General features: G+C 35.4%; 2 protein-coding genes across 11 annotated transcripts in view; one reads left to right on the top strand and one right to left on the bottom strand.

The window, feature by feature from the left end:
• Positions 1-129: 129 nt before the first annotated feature.
• The window catches only part of AGFG1 (ArfGAP with FG repeats 1), a 33729-nt gene continuing 20522 nt past the window's right edge, over positions 130-13336 (top strand). For 9 of the 10 annotated variants that reach the window (XM_039350929.1, XM_039350927.1, XM_039350925.1 and 6 more), the window contains exons 1-5: positions 130-2700; positions 5400-5493; positions 6462-6577; positions 7810-7972; positions 9122-9275. In XM_039350929.1, coding sequence (XP_039206863.1) covers positions 2534-2700; positions 5400-5493; positions 6462-6577; positions 7810-7972; positions 9122-9275 — 694 coding nt within the window. In that variant the 5' untranslated portion in view covers positions 130-2533. The remainder of the gene's footprint in view (positions 2701-5399; positions 5494-6461; positions 6578-7809; positions 7973-9121; positions 9276-13336) is intronic. The other variant, XM_039350926.1, reaches the window with a different exon arrangement.
• The window catches only part of SLC19A3 (solute carrier family 19 member 3), a 61883-nt gene continuing 54963 nt past the window's right edge, over positions 6417-13336 (bottom strand). Inside the window, exon 10 of the mRNA XM_039350938.1 lies at positions 6417-6548. Within this exon, the coding sequence (XP_039206872.1) occupies positions 6504-6548 (45 nt within the window). The 3' untranslated portion in view covers positions 6417-6503. The remainder of the gene's footprint in view (positions 6549-13336) is intronic.

The following is a 13336-nucleotide window of genomic DNA, read 5'->3' as shown; positions in this document are numbered from 1 at the left end:
CTTGTACTGTGAATATTTGCATTGTCAACCCAAAGAGAGGGATTATATATTTCACTTCTTGATGGAGAGCTAAAATTAAATTTGTACCATCTTTATGATCACCAAAGTGCATTTGTGGCTGGGTATGTTTCTTTACCCAGGTTCAACCTCATGTATTTGTGTCTCAGTAATTTGCAATACTCATCTAATTTCCATCAAAATTTCTAATCTGTTAAATATATTTGCAAGGAGTATGAGCATCTACTAGGAATTTCTCATGTGTAATCTCACTAGAATAGTGATTGTACAATATCACATCTTCCAATTATGCATTAAAAGAATCCCCCACACATATTTAGAACCAAATAAGATCATTGACACGGCTTTAAAAACATTCACCTATGTTTGAATATATTTCTATTTCAGCTTTTATTACAATGGAATGCATACGGAGTCTTCAAACCTCTTGAATTTCCTCCTTAAACTGGACCTGAATGCTGACATCAACATCTATTAGCTATAGAATAATCTCATACCAATTAGATGGGACTGAGGGAGAAAAGATAGATGCTGTGCTGTTACCAACCTAATGATTCTATTACTCCTGCTCTTTGTCAAGATATGGGAACTCTGCTGGAAGGAAATATGACTTTCTAAGTTCCCCTGAGACATGCTACATATACATATTCACCTACTGAAAATGAGATTTAATAGAAACTCACACATATTAGACTATGAATATATTTACAGAGATAATATTATATTTCAAGCAATTTAGAAAATAATTATTTGATGTTCTGGATATATACTTTGTATGATAAAACGTACAATATTCCTTGCTGTACACACTGCTTATAATTCTGAAACTTAAAGCCTTAGCACATTGAGAATGAGGCTGATGGACAATTTACAATCATTACGTGTTTGGAAAGAATCACAGTGATAAAACACATCTTTGCCTGTGAAAGACTACTTGTATGTTTAAAGGATTTTAGTACATAGCAAAACAAAAATGAAACCAGCAAGGTAGTTGAATAATATCCAGTAAAATGGTCTAACTAGGAAGGAATTCAAAGAATGTTTCAACTGCTATTTGATCAGCAACATATATACAACTCATCTCTAGGTCCAGATGCTTACTTGAGAATATATAATATAAAATACAACTTTGCTTTTGTAGAAACCAGAAGTTAAAACCAATGCTTGTCATCTTAGGTTATCAAAAAATGGGGAAAAGGGGAAGTGGCAGTACAGCCAAAATAAAGTTGTATCTATGAGCCACAATCCACCCAAGCAATAATGGTCATAAAAATAATTATATCTATTGGCCTGTAATCTCATTGCTTCTGCAAATTGCTGGCCCCAGACATTAATATAAAACCAAACAATAGTGCTAGGTGTGTGGCAGATTGTGCAATCATTTTATGGCATTTCCATGTTTTTTTATAATTGTAAATCACTCAAAATCAGATGGGCAGTGTCTAAATTTGATTAATAAATTGCTGAAGCATTGTTTACTGGATAAATTACACATTGGATTCATGTGTAATTAAAATAAAAATAGGGATAAAGGTAAAATATTTTGGGAGGACATAAGCAAAAGTGGGAAGACCACTTTTTCCCCCCCTGGAGTTTTTAAGCAGGGGGTGTTCTGCAAGTTTTCTTGGTTTGTAGAGCAATACTTTCTTTCTGTACTTCGAAAGAACAATGGTACAATATTCGGTAACGGATTAGTGGGAAGTCGAGTGGAGCAGAAAGGATTCTGAGGCTCATCCAGCAACAGGTCGAGTTTTAGAAATCTCACCGTCGGAGCTCATCAACTATGACAAATCAAAGTGACGTAGCTGCCTCCACATACAAGAGTCTCAGGCTCCTGAAAATTATTTGCTGGGAGAAGCCACAAAGGACTACTCAGGTAGTGCCAGGATGACCCTTTAATCCCATTCATTGAGATCATGCGATTGCAGGTTAATTCAAATTCAGGAAGTTCTCCCTATGTTCTTGGAACACATGGTGTTCGTCACGGACTTTGGACCGTCAGTTCATCGCCCCGGCTTGGTTCACCGATTCTTTCCCTTTCGCCGGCACATTTTCTTTTAAACCCCTTTCCTTACGTCATAAGTCCCCAACTTCAGCTTGCGTCTCGCCCCCTCCCGACTTGCAGGGTCATGCCAGGTAACCGGCTCCCGTTAGGAAAAGAGACACGGGAAATCCTCCCTGGCGGAAGGGGGCGCTTTTCGCCTTTGTCAGAGCGTCCGCGGCGCTCCTCTCCTTGTTTCTGGAAGAAGTGTCGGGCAGGTTCCGCCTGGGCTCGTCATTCAGCCGCCGCGGGCCCGGCTCGAGTTCGACGCTGCTGCTGCTCCTCTTCCCCTCTCCTCTTCTGTTCTCCCGTTGGGCTGTGTGGGTGGGAGCGACTCTCGCTCTTCTGTTGGTTGACCCCCCGCTCTCGCCGCCGCCGCTCGAACGGGACGGTGCCTGCCTCTCCAGCGCCGCCTTCCTCTTCGTTCTCGAGCGGACCGGGGATCGGCTCCCCACCCCGCCCCCGGCGGAGACCATGGCGGCGAGCGCCAAGCGGAAGCAGGAGGAGAAGCACCTGAAGCTGCTGAGGGAGATGAGCAGCCTTCCGCCCAACCGCAAGTGCTTCGACTGCGATCAGCGCGGCCCCACCTATACCGACATGACGGTGGGCAGCTTCGTTTGTACTTCCTGCTCCGGCATCCTGTGAGTTGAGGAGAAGAAAGGGCCGACCGCTTGGCGGGAGGAAACGGTCGAGCGTTCTAAGTAGGCAGCGAGCGCAAGAGAGGAGGGAGAAAGCCCGGTTAGGCTGGGGAAGGGGTTTTGTGAGGAACCCTTCTGTTGGGATAGAGGACTTCGGCCTGCGTGAAGAGCGAAACAGAAGTGGAAGTGGGGATTTTTCCCCTCCCCGAAATACTAAGGGGGAGGGAGAGAAGTAAGGCAATACATTATCTGCAGAAAGAAATGTATGAGATTGAGGAGTTTGGACTGTTACTTTGGTCACCAGTAGGAATTTGCCTGATATTGCAGGCAGTTTGAGGTGGTCTCTCCAGGGCCAACAAAACAAAAAGCTGATAAAGAGAAAAGTACAGGATTAGAGATTGGGAAATAACCTAATATGGACATGTTCCCCAAGAGTACACAATACTGCTTAAAATGAGAGTTTGTTCCAGTGTATGTAATAAAATATGGATTATAGCAATGCAAAATGGTATTTATGGAAGCAAGTATGTAAACTTAATGTGCTAATTTTCTGATGGGGAAGAATCAGTTGTATTCTAAAGATATATAAAATGGAAGCAGAGAAACTTGTTGAATGCATTTTCAGAATGTAATAACTTGTTCATGCCTTTTAAAATATCTAACGGGTGTCAAACTGCCAGCCCCAGCCGTGGGCCGGTTGCATCATGTGGAGGCTGCGCCCACCCCAAGTCCGGCAGTGCAAAAAAAGCTGTGATACATCGCAACACGTCACGTGACGCAGCGAGTTTGACACCCATGATCTAACACAACATATTTTGAGGAAGTAAAAACAATAGGCAATATTAATTAAGCATATTAAAGGTTACTTTAAGGGCTTATAGCAGAAAACAGTTTCAACCTTTTGTTAATCTCTAAATTTGAGAGGTTAATATATTTTTATCACATGATCTACATAATTGCCAAACTGTGCACATAATTTTGAAAGAATATGAACTAGTTTTCATAGTCTGTGAAATTAGATAGCTGTCCAGTATATGTAATCTTCAGTACTTTTACAATTTTTTTCAATGTCATGTTACAATAGACAGATTTATTTTGATCATCTGTGACATTATTTACTAAAGTTACACCAATACACAGAATACCTGTGTTCTAGGTTTAGATGAAGATTTATTATCTGTACTAATGTAAATTGATCAGAATCTTGTTTATATAAAATTGTTTATATATGAGAAAAAATGGGAGAATTGTGATTTCAAATTTCTGAATTTTTCAAAGTGAATAATATGCTTTATTTTACATTGAAAATAATCAATTTTATGAAGTTGGTATTATGAAATAATGATGGAATAATAGAGGATTATCTGTTAAAGCAAAGATAAACTTTAGAAATATTTAGTATAACAATTGAGTGTAATCTTTTTAATTAGCAATAGTTAAGCTGTTAAGAATCCCACTAATTAATTCTGAATTGAATTGTACCAGCAATCCTTTACCAATTCAAACAAACATAGTTAAACTACTGCTGCCATGAAGGCATAAATACCTCCCAGTACAATATATTAATTTTGTATAAAGGTGGCGTTTCAGGCATTTTGAATCTTAACTTTTTTTTTTAAAATCAACCTTACTTCTTAGTGGTAGAGCCTCAGATTGCATATGCTGTCCTACTGTGATATTTGTTTATGAGTTTCATAATTGAGATTCATCTTCCCTTGTCTGATTCTATTAAAAATAATGACTAACATTCCCAATATCTTCAGCCAGCATCATTAATAGTGGTAGTGGTGGGTGTTTTAGAGTTGAGAGGTGTCAGGAGAGAATGAAGGCACCACATAAAGCTGACCCATTCTCAAATTTCTCTTTTGAAATCACAATATTTGGGGGAAAGCATGAGCTTCCTGATTGGAATCCTCAAGCTATTTTAAGCAGAATATTGTAATGCTATGTACATGTAGTATCTACATGTAGAGAATTACGACATTTGTTTCTAGAACCTTTATATTTCTAGAATACTTTCTAATAATTGTCTGTATATATAGCTGTATATGGCAAAATCATTTTCAAACACAAGTTCATAGTGTCTTAGTGAAGGTTATGTCACTCACAATCAAATGAAATAAACCTATTAGTTTGTGACATTTCTAGAATTTGTAATATATATTGCATGATAGTAAAATTCATAGTATTTCTAGCAAAATTTAATGTTTGGTTTCTCTATAATCAAAATGATTGAATTTTGAGTTCTCTAGCATTTTTATGTCTCTGATCCCGTACCATTAGTTAAAATTTAAACAGGTGAACACTTTGCTAGAAGAAAAGTTCAAATAATTTTTTTTAAGAAAGCAGACTAAAAAAATTCCATAGGAATTCTAAAAACCTGTATAATGCTTATATGTTTTAAAAAAGCAAATGTCTTAAAAGAGCTAATTAGTGGTTTCTGAACTAACATTTTAAATTGATAGCTATAGCCAAGTTCCGAGAACTGTAAAGTCATTTAGAAATATGTTATTAGGCCCTATTTTTCTACAATACTTGAATCAAAACTTATTTCAAAATTAAGAAACTTTTATATTTGTTATACCTCTTATGATTTATTAACTATAATACTATTTCATCACTAGTAACATTAAACTGTAGTTAAAAATTATTTTAACTTTTGAAAAATTTCTACAATCACTTTTTAAAAAAATATTTTATAGGAGAGGTTTAAATCCACCTCACAGAGTGAAGTCCATTTCAATGACCACATTCACACAGCAAGAAATAGAATTTCTTCAGAAGCATGGGAATGAAGTAAGTATTCAGTATAGAATACATAAGTAAATTAATGGAGAATACAATTTTAATGGGGGTATTAGTCAAAAAGATAAACAAGTTCTAAATAAGAACATGAAATTTTCTTGGGTTGTAATGTACTTTAAGTACACTGGTACTTGTGAGCTGAAATTGAACTCTAATTTGAACCATGTAGTGTGAATCTTTTGTCTAAGTTTCGTCGATGCATTTCAGCTTTTTCTCTGCCCTCTTTATTATTCAGCATGCTATTGAAGTGAATTTTTCAGCATGGGTGGAACTTCCTAGAAATATGGGTGGTATTTCCTCAGATGTTTATTCCTGTTAATATTGCATCACAGTAGTGCTGCTGAAGCATGTTACGGCTTTGTTTTATGGAATATAGAAAGCAAGAAATTGCTTAATGTTCTTAAAATTATCCAAATGTGTAAGACTATGAATTTAAAGCCTTTTTCTAGACATTAGCAAGATATTCCAAGTGCATGAATTCCAAGAAGCTTAGTCATAACACATAGCTTAAGTTACATAGTTATATTAGCTAATAATAATGGTAAGAAATGACTAATAAATCTGGAACTTTAAATCAACCATTATTTTTTAATTTGATCAGAGTTATTTTTTGGTAGATGTGACCTGGAAGGAAAGGGAGGAACAGGGAAAGGTGTGTGCACACCCCTGCGTGCACATGCACAAATGGGCATACACATGGCGTACTAGTGCCCGTGTGTATACACAAATGGGCCATGCGCACCTGCGGCAGCGCTGGCACTAGCGCCTTTGCGCATGTGCAAACAGCTGCTAGTGCCTGTGCTTTGGCGTGAGTGGGGGGTGCGCATACTCGCCAGCCATTCCTGTGGACAGGTGGCCATAGGCCACAGCTTGGTACCGGGCCGCGGCCCACAGGTTGGGGACCCCTGTATTAAGTGATCAGATGGATCAAATAATTTAATATTATTTCTCTTTGAAAGGTATGCAAACAGATTTGGCTAGGATTATTTGATGATAGATCATCAGCAATTCCAGACTTCCGGGATCCTCAAAAAGTCAAAGAATTTCTACAAGAAAAATATGAAAAGAAAAGATGGTTGGTACACATTTTACTATAATTATATTATAAAACTTTTTATAATAAAAAGAATTTGTATTATAATATATAGAACATTTCCTATTCTATTTCCAGTGGAATGCCTAATACTTGTTTTATTTGTATCAATATTTACCTTGTTGAGGTATTACTGGAAAATTTCTTACCAAAGTCAAATTAAAAATCATTGAATCCCCTTTGTCATGCATATTATAGTACCCCTACTAATTTTTACTATTGTGAGTACTGGTATTATTACTTTCTACTAGTAATTATCAATTAGCTTGCCCTTTTCCCCCTTAAGGTTAAAAGGCATTGTGAGCAAAAGTACTAAATATTAAACTAATTGGCCAAATCCAATGTTTGACTATTGTTCATTCTCCAGAACATGAAAATGTCCAGTTGAATTAATTTTCTGGTGCTGTTTCCCTGGAATATCTCTTAACAACCCCCACTCATTATTATGGTGGTGTTTTCTCAGGCTTAGGCCAGAAAGACTTTGTTTCCTTTTTATAAATTAACTAACACACACACACACACACACACACACACACACACACACACACACACCATCATGTCTTATTTGATTGCTTCTGCTTTAAGGAGATTAACACATAAAATAAAATTAAGTAAAATATTTTTGACTTAACATTTAAAGAGTGTGTGTATTTACAAATATTCACAATATACGTTTGCTTGATTTCTTTAAATATTGGTATAGTAAAATAGTAGAACTCTTGACTGAAGCAATTCTTAGGGCTATTTTTAACAGGCTGAAATTTTTCTTTTCCAGTATTTTTTAAGCTGATACTTGTTGCTAATATCTATTTTTCAGCTTTGTGCAATAGTGTATTTTGCTCAGCTTGTAATAGTATAGCTTATTAGGTATTACACATAAATACACATGGTTCCAGTTCTAGAAGTTGAACTTCAACCACTTAGATTATATTACTTCTATTTACGTTCACTATGTACCTTGTACATTTGTGATTTGTTTAGACCAGTTACATCTTAATATTTAGTGCATTTAAATTATATGCCAGTTAATCTTTTAAATCTTTGTTCTTACTCTTACATTATAGCTTTTATATCAAAGTGGGTTTATAATTGCTTAAGCCATATTGTTAATTCCAGCTCTCTAAAGCCTAGAATAGGATTGTTGCATCATCCTTTATTAATGATGGATTTGGGAAAGTTATAATAAATACAAATGTTTTAATTTGGCATTTTAGGTATGTTCCTCCAGAACAAGCAAAGGTTGTGGCTTCTGTCCATGCATCTATATCTGGATCTTCTGCTAGTAGTACAAGCAGTACTCCAGAAGTTAAACCACTTAAATCTCTCTTGGGAGAATCTGCACCAGCTCTGCACTTAAATAAAGATACACCTACCCAAGTAAGTAATGTATTTTTAAAAAGTGTGTGAAATTAACATGTATTCAGTAAAATATGTTACTTGGTGCATTGTCCATTACTAATAACTCTATTATTTAAAATCTTTCTTCAGACCCATATTTTCAGTTTATGCTATGTAGCTGTTCTGTATCACGTAATTTTGCCCTGATGGCTTTCAGGGAATCTATCTCCTCAACAATTCTACCCAATTGTACTTTATATTTCTATTGAAAATGTTAACAGAACAAACTATGTTTTTTCCATAGTGGCAATATCACTCATATTCTCTCTACTTCTTCATCCTTCAATAATCTGTTCCTTCAGGGGGGTTTCTTTTTGTCCACCTATATTTTGAGTTTTTATATAAAAGTTGCTCCTTGTTCTTTTAGGAGATCTACCTTGCATTTTCCCAATATCTAAGCTTCTATAGTACTGATATATTTTCAAGACTGAAAACCTGGCAGCTACGTGCCTTATTGTTTTCATCTTGTCATTAGAGTAAGGGAGAGGAGATGAGGCTTTGAATGGGTTAGTTAGAGAAGGTTTCCTCTCCAGTTCTGCAGATGTTTGTTGAGAAAAAGATGTACAGAAACTTTTCAAGGATTTTCTGACCACTGTGAAGAAGATAGCAGATGGTTCTCAAAACAATGAGAATGTGTTTACATGAACTATGTGTACATCTGGGAGGTTTGGCTGGGAATGTCATTGTTATATGCTTTGATTAGATGTCTTGGGATTTTAGAGTTAGTTTTCCTTCATCTATACCATGTCATGTATTCAATAAACCAGTAAGATTTTCAGAAATGAAAGAAATTTTGGACTTTATTTGGATATTCGAGCTGGAGGTTGTCACATATTTTCCCAACTTCCTAGTCTTTGATCTCAAATTTTTCACACATTTCTGTTTCCTCAATTAGCTTTACTAGAGTCTGAATTATATTGTGTGTCTCACACATGTGTTTGAATTTTTCATGCAATTTTGATGGAGTGCCTGATCTATAGCATATTATAGTGTAGAAATTAAATTGTTTCATTTGGATGAAAAGCAAGTTGATTTATAAAACTGATATTTTCTATATTAGGAATGATACTCTGGTTTGCTCTAGTTACTCCACTCCTGCTTGTTTAACCCACTGCAATTTGTTTATAGTCTCCTATTACAATTCGGTCTCAAGGGCAGTCACAAGAAAAGAAACAGTTTGATCTTCTCAGTGATCTTGGTTCAGACATATTTGCTGCTCCTGCTCCACACACCAGAGCTACTGCAAATTTTGCTAATTTTGCACACTTCAACAGTCATACAGGTAATTTTATTTACTATCTTGGGCTTGATAATGATTGAGCTCACGTGTATGTGTGTGTGTGTGTGTGTGTGTGTGTGTGTGTGTGTGTGTGTGTGTATGTGAGAGAGAGAGAGAGAGAAATCTAAAAATAAAATAGGAAACAAAGCCATGAAAACCAAACTTGCTGGCTTCTGTAATATTGGCAAGGATTTGAGAAAGAAGAAGAAATAGTCAAATTTGCTTCAGTCAAGGTCAAATAAAATAACATTTAAAATTATGAGATTATGAATCCTCCTAAATATAATAATTTAAGTATATAAAATTTAAGCAAAATAGCTAAAAGATAAAATGTACAGTACATAATTATCATGGGAACAAAATGGACAAATTGTGAATTTATGATTAAAATTATTAAAATTACATATGGTAATATATTACAATTAATCTATAAAACAGTAGCTATATGTTCTTATGAATGTAATATGATAAAATATTCAGTGTTATCTATGGAAATAAAAATGAAAATAATCATTCTATGCTAATAGGCTAAAAATTAAGACTGCTAAACAAAGTTATTAGAAGATTAAACCTAGTATATAGAAATACAATCATGCAGTTTAATAAGGAAGTAATGTATTAGTTTTACTTAACTCTTACCAGCAATCAGTTTCCTGCCAATTTTATGTTGGGCAAAATTATGATCAGAAATAATTGCAAATACAGAATTAATATGGCCAAGAAGCCGTGGCTATATTGAGGTACAAAATTTTCAGTCTCTATAAAATGAGCAATACAGAAGTGCTTAAGAATTACTAACTCACAAGGTCATACAAGTTCCAAGAAACAAGTTCTCCTATATCTATGACATGCTTTTGGTAAAGGTCTTTTTGTCTTCAAGAACTAGTAGCTAGCCAAGACAAATCCCAGGGGTTATTCTGTCCTTTGATTATTGGTAAAAGGAAGATTGGGACTCCTGTTTAAATCAGTTTGGTGATTGTCCTTTATTGATCTAGCTTACTTATAATCAAAGGAAAGCAGGTGGGGAGGATAGAACCCTAATAGTGGTAATAGTAGTCACACATTTAATATCTTTGAGGATATTAACAATATTAACCACGAATGCAGTGGGGGGAAAAAAGCAATAAACAATAATGGGAGAACTCTCATGATTTGTACTCTATTGCTTTATATGACTCGTGTATAGACATATATTTCTTTTAAAATAACTGAAGAAGAGCTCATGTTCTATAAAAGATCAGATGCCAGAGCTGTCAAAAAATCTAATATTCAGCATGTCAAATGCTTATTTTTCTTTTCTTTTTTTTTTGATACTGACTGAAATTCTTTAAATCATCTGTAGGACAGGAATAAAGTCTTCCTTGTATGTTTCTGTGTGTGTTGGAATGGGTGGGAGGACTGTAACATGCTTTTTAAAAAGCATTTTCAGCACAGAGTTCTGATGTCTGAATCTCAGAAGTGGTTGAATGGCAGGAGAAGAATTCCCCCCCCCTCTTTTTTTTAACTTAGAGCTATTCAGCTATGGAGATAAATGAAATAATGTGAGCTCTTAAGCACCATTCCATTCTTTTCTTAAAACACTTTAATGTGCAAGTTAACCTTGAAGATAAGGACAATTTTCTATTGGTGGTACTGGACCCTTGTAAATCCTCTCTTCCATTTCCCCCATTCACAGGGAATCTGCTACCTGATTATATAATGACTTGTCAATGTCATTATACCTTTAAAAAGAAATTGGAGGAAGAAGATGTCTCCCATAGTCATTATTTAGTTTGCAAACTGGTCTAAGTCATTTTTGTTGAAGTCAGTAGTTAACTAATAATAGTTAATTATAATTATTAGGTAATTATGGATTGTTTTAACTTGTTGTAAGCTATCCAGAATCATTTGTTCTATGAGATGGACAGTTGTATAAATTAGATAAATAACTAAATTAACACATAAATGAATATTCTGTGCATGCTGTTTATTATTTTCAGTTTGCTTAAACGTTTAACTTTTCTGTACTATTATGTAAAATAGTTTTTCTAAATCTATTGCTGTAGAAATTCTAGTAATTATATTCCAGTGCATATGAAGGTCACCCTTGAGTTATATATTTAAAAAGGATAAAAATGTAATAATCATAATATTCCTAACTCTTACAAGACTTCTGGAAGGCAGGTCTTTACTTCGGTGATGAGTAGTTAACAGTACAGGTAGGACTGACTTAGTGATCATAGTTGGCACCAGCAGTGGTCTCTAAATCAAACTGTGATTGTTCTATGGTCTTAGCTCAGCTTTCCTATAAATGCAAGGATTGATCGTAGGTACTTTTTCATTAGTGTTGTAACTGCAAAGGGTCACCAAATTAGGCAGTTGCTAAATGAGGACTCCCTGTAATTGAATGGGATTAAATAAATTTGTAGCTACAGTAGTCGCAATTCATATAGCTATGGAGAGTAGAGTAAAGAATGCCCTATTTTTAAGGAAGGGCATTAATTTTGATGTTGGTGACATTTACAAGATGTTTCATAGAATCCTTGTAATTGGTTGGAGGATGAATCAATTTCAGTCCAATTTCTTTCTTTTTTTTTCCTGCACCCTTCTCCCCTTCAGAGCAGAGGGATTAGAGAGGAAGTACGCATCAAAAACAGTGCAATTATGCTGGGAACCCCAGGCATACTCTGTAAAGAGCTTGCAGTACTCTTGTAATCCTTTCCTCTTCAATCTCTCTTTGTAGGGGGTGAGAGAGAGAAAAATAAAGTGATTTCTGTAGGAATCTCTCTTTTATCTGACTCTTCCCCCATTGCAGAGATTGGAGAGTACTGTAAGCAGTTTGTTCTTCTACACATTGAAAATAACATGATCATGCTGGCAGCAGAAAGGGTCAGGAAAAGGTTAGAACACTAGTGCAATCAAATTATTTTTGATGTAAGTAAACAGGCACTGGAGCATTCCAAAGAACAGGGTAGTCTTTAGGAGGCAAAAACAAAAACTGAAGGTGTGAAACTGAGTAGTCTTGTCTCTTTCCAGTTGGAAAGCCCAGTTGCAGATATGTGATTTCTCACTTAGCTACTTCTTTGCTTAGTGGCTGAGTTGCAGATCCCAATTAGGGTTGTTAAGCCTTATTCCTATTCTAATACCCTGTAACTATCAAAAGTAGTTTCATGGAAATGTAAAAAAGACTTTTCAGAGGCTGCTTCTAGACCAGTGGTTCTCAACCTTTGAGTCGGGACCCCATTTGGGGTCGAACGACCATTTCATGGGGGTCGCCAAACAAGGCTGTCCGCCATTTTTCCCCCTTTTCTTTGGCCACGCCCCTGGCACCCAGTGATGTATAAGTGGTTGGGGGTCACCACAACATGGGGAACTGTATTATGGGGTCGCGGCATTAGAAAGGTTGAGAACCACTGTTCTAGACTTTGAAAGCCCCTGCAAAGAGTACCAAAACTTGGTTTCCTCTCATTAATCTTTCCATTGGCAACAACTGTTTTTATTCAGACATGTCGTTGATAGTTTAATATGATTTTTTTAGCACTGTTTTTGGCGGTAAATATTTACTAATGTGTTTTATGTTTTAATTTTTAAAGCTATTAATCTGCTTATATTTTAACATTTAAATGTTACATTAACAATCTCATTTTTACAATTAAAGCAATATGTTAATACAATACACTACATTACATACTTATACTCTTAGATACTATATAGTAATTAGCTGACAGTTACTGTTCAGTAATATGAGAGGCTGCTTTTCATCTAGATTGAACAATCCCGTAAACTCTCAAGCTTATAGAAGCATTTACTTATGCAAATGATTGTAATATATCTTTATTAAGAAAACATTTTGGTTTTCACTTTATTTCATTATGTGATATATTAAAGGTAAATTTATTGTAGTCATAAGTAATTTTTATTTATGCAGTGTTCTCAAATTTGAAAATGATTTATATCATAGCTTTATGCAATTATATACATGGTTTGCTTTATTGTCATAATATTTAATGTTTTATGTTGGTTATTAAGTAATTCTCAGAAATCAATAGAATTATGGTTTGTAAGCTCAAGAATATGTAAATTCT

Source organism: Crotalus tigris, unplaced genomic scaffold (assembly GCF_016545835.1).
Source record: "Crotalus tigris isolate CLP2741 ecotype Arizona unplaced genomic scaffold, ASM1654583v1 scf7180000018364.571795, whole genome shotgun sequence".
Taxonomy (NCBI): Eukaryota; Metazoa; Chordata; class Lepidosauria; order Squamata; family Viperidae; genus Crotalus; species Crotalus tigris.
The sequence above is the reverse complement of the archived record's forward strand: the minus strand, read 5'-3'. Positions and strand labels throughout refer to the sequence as shown.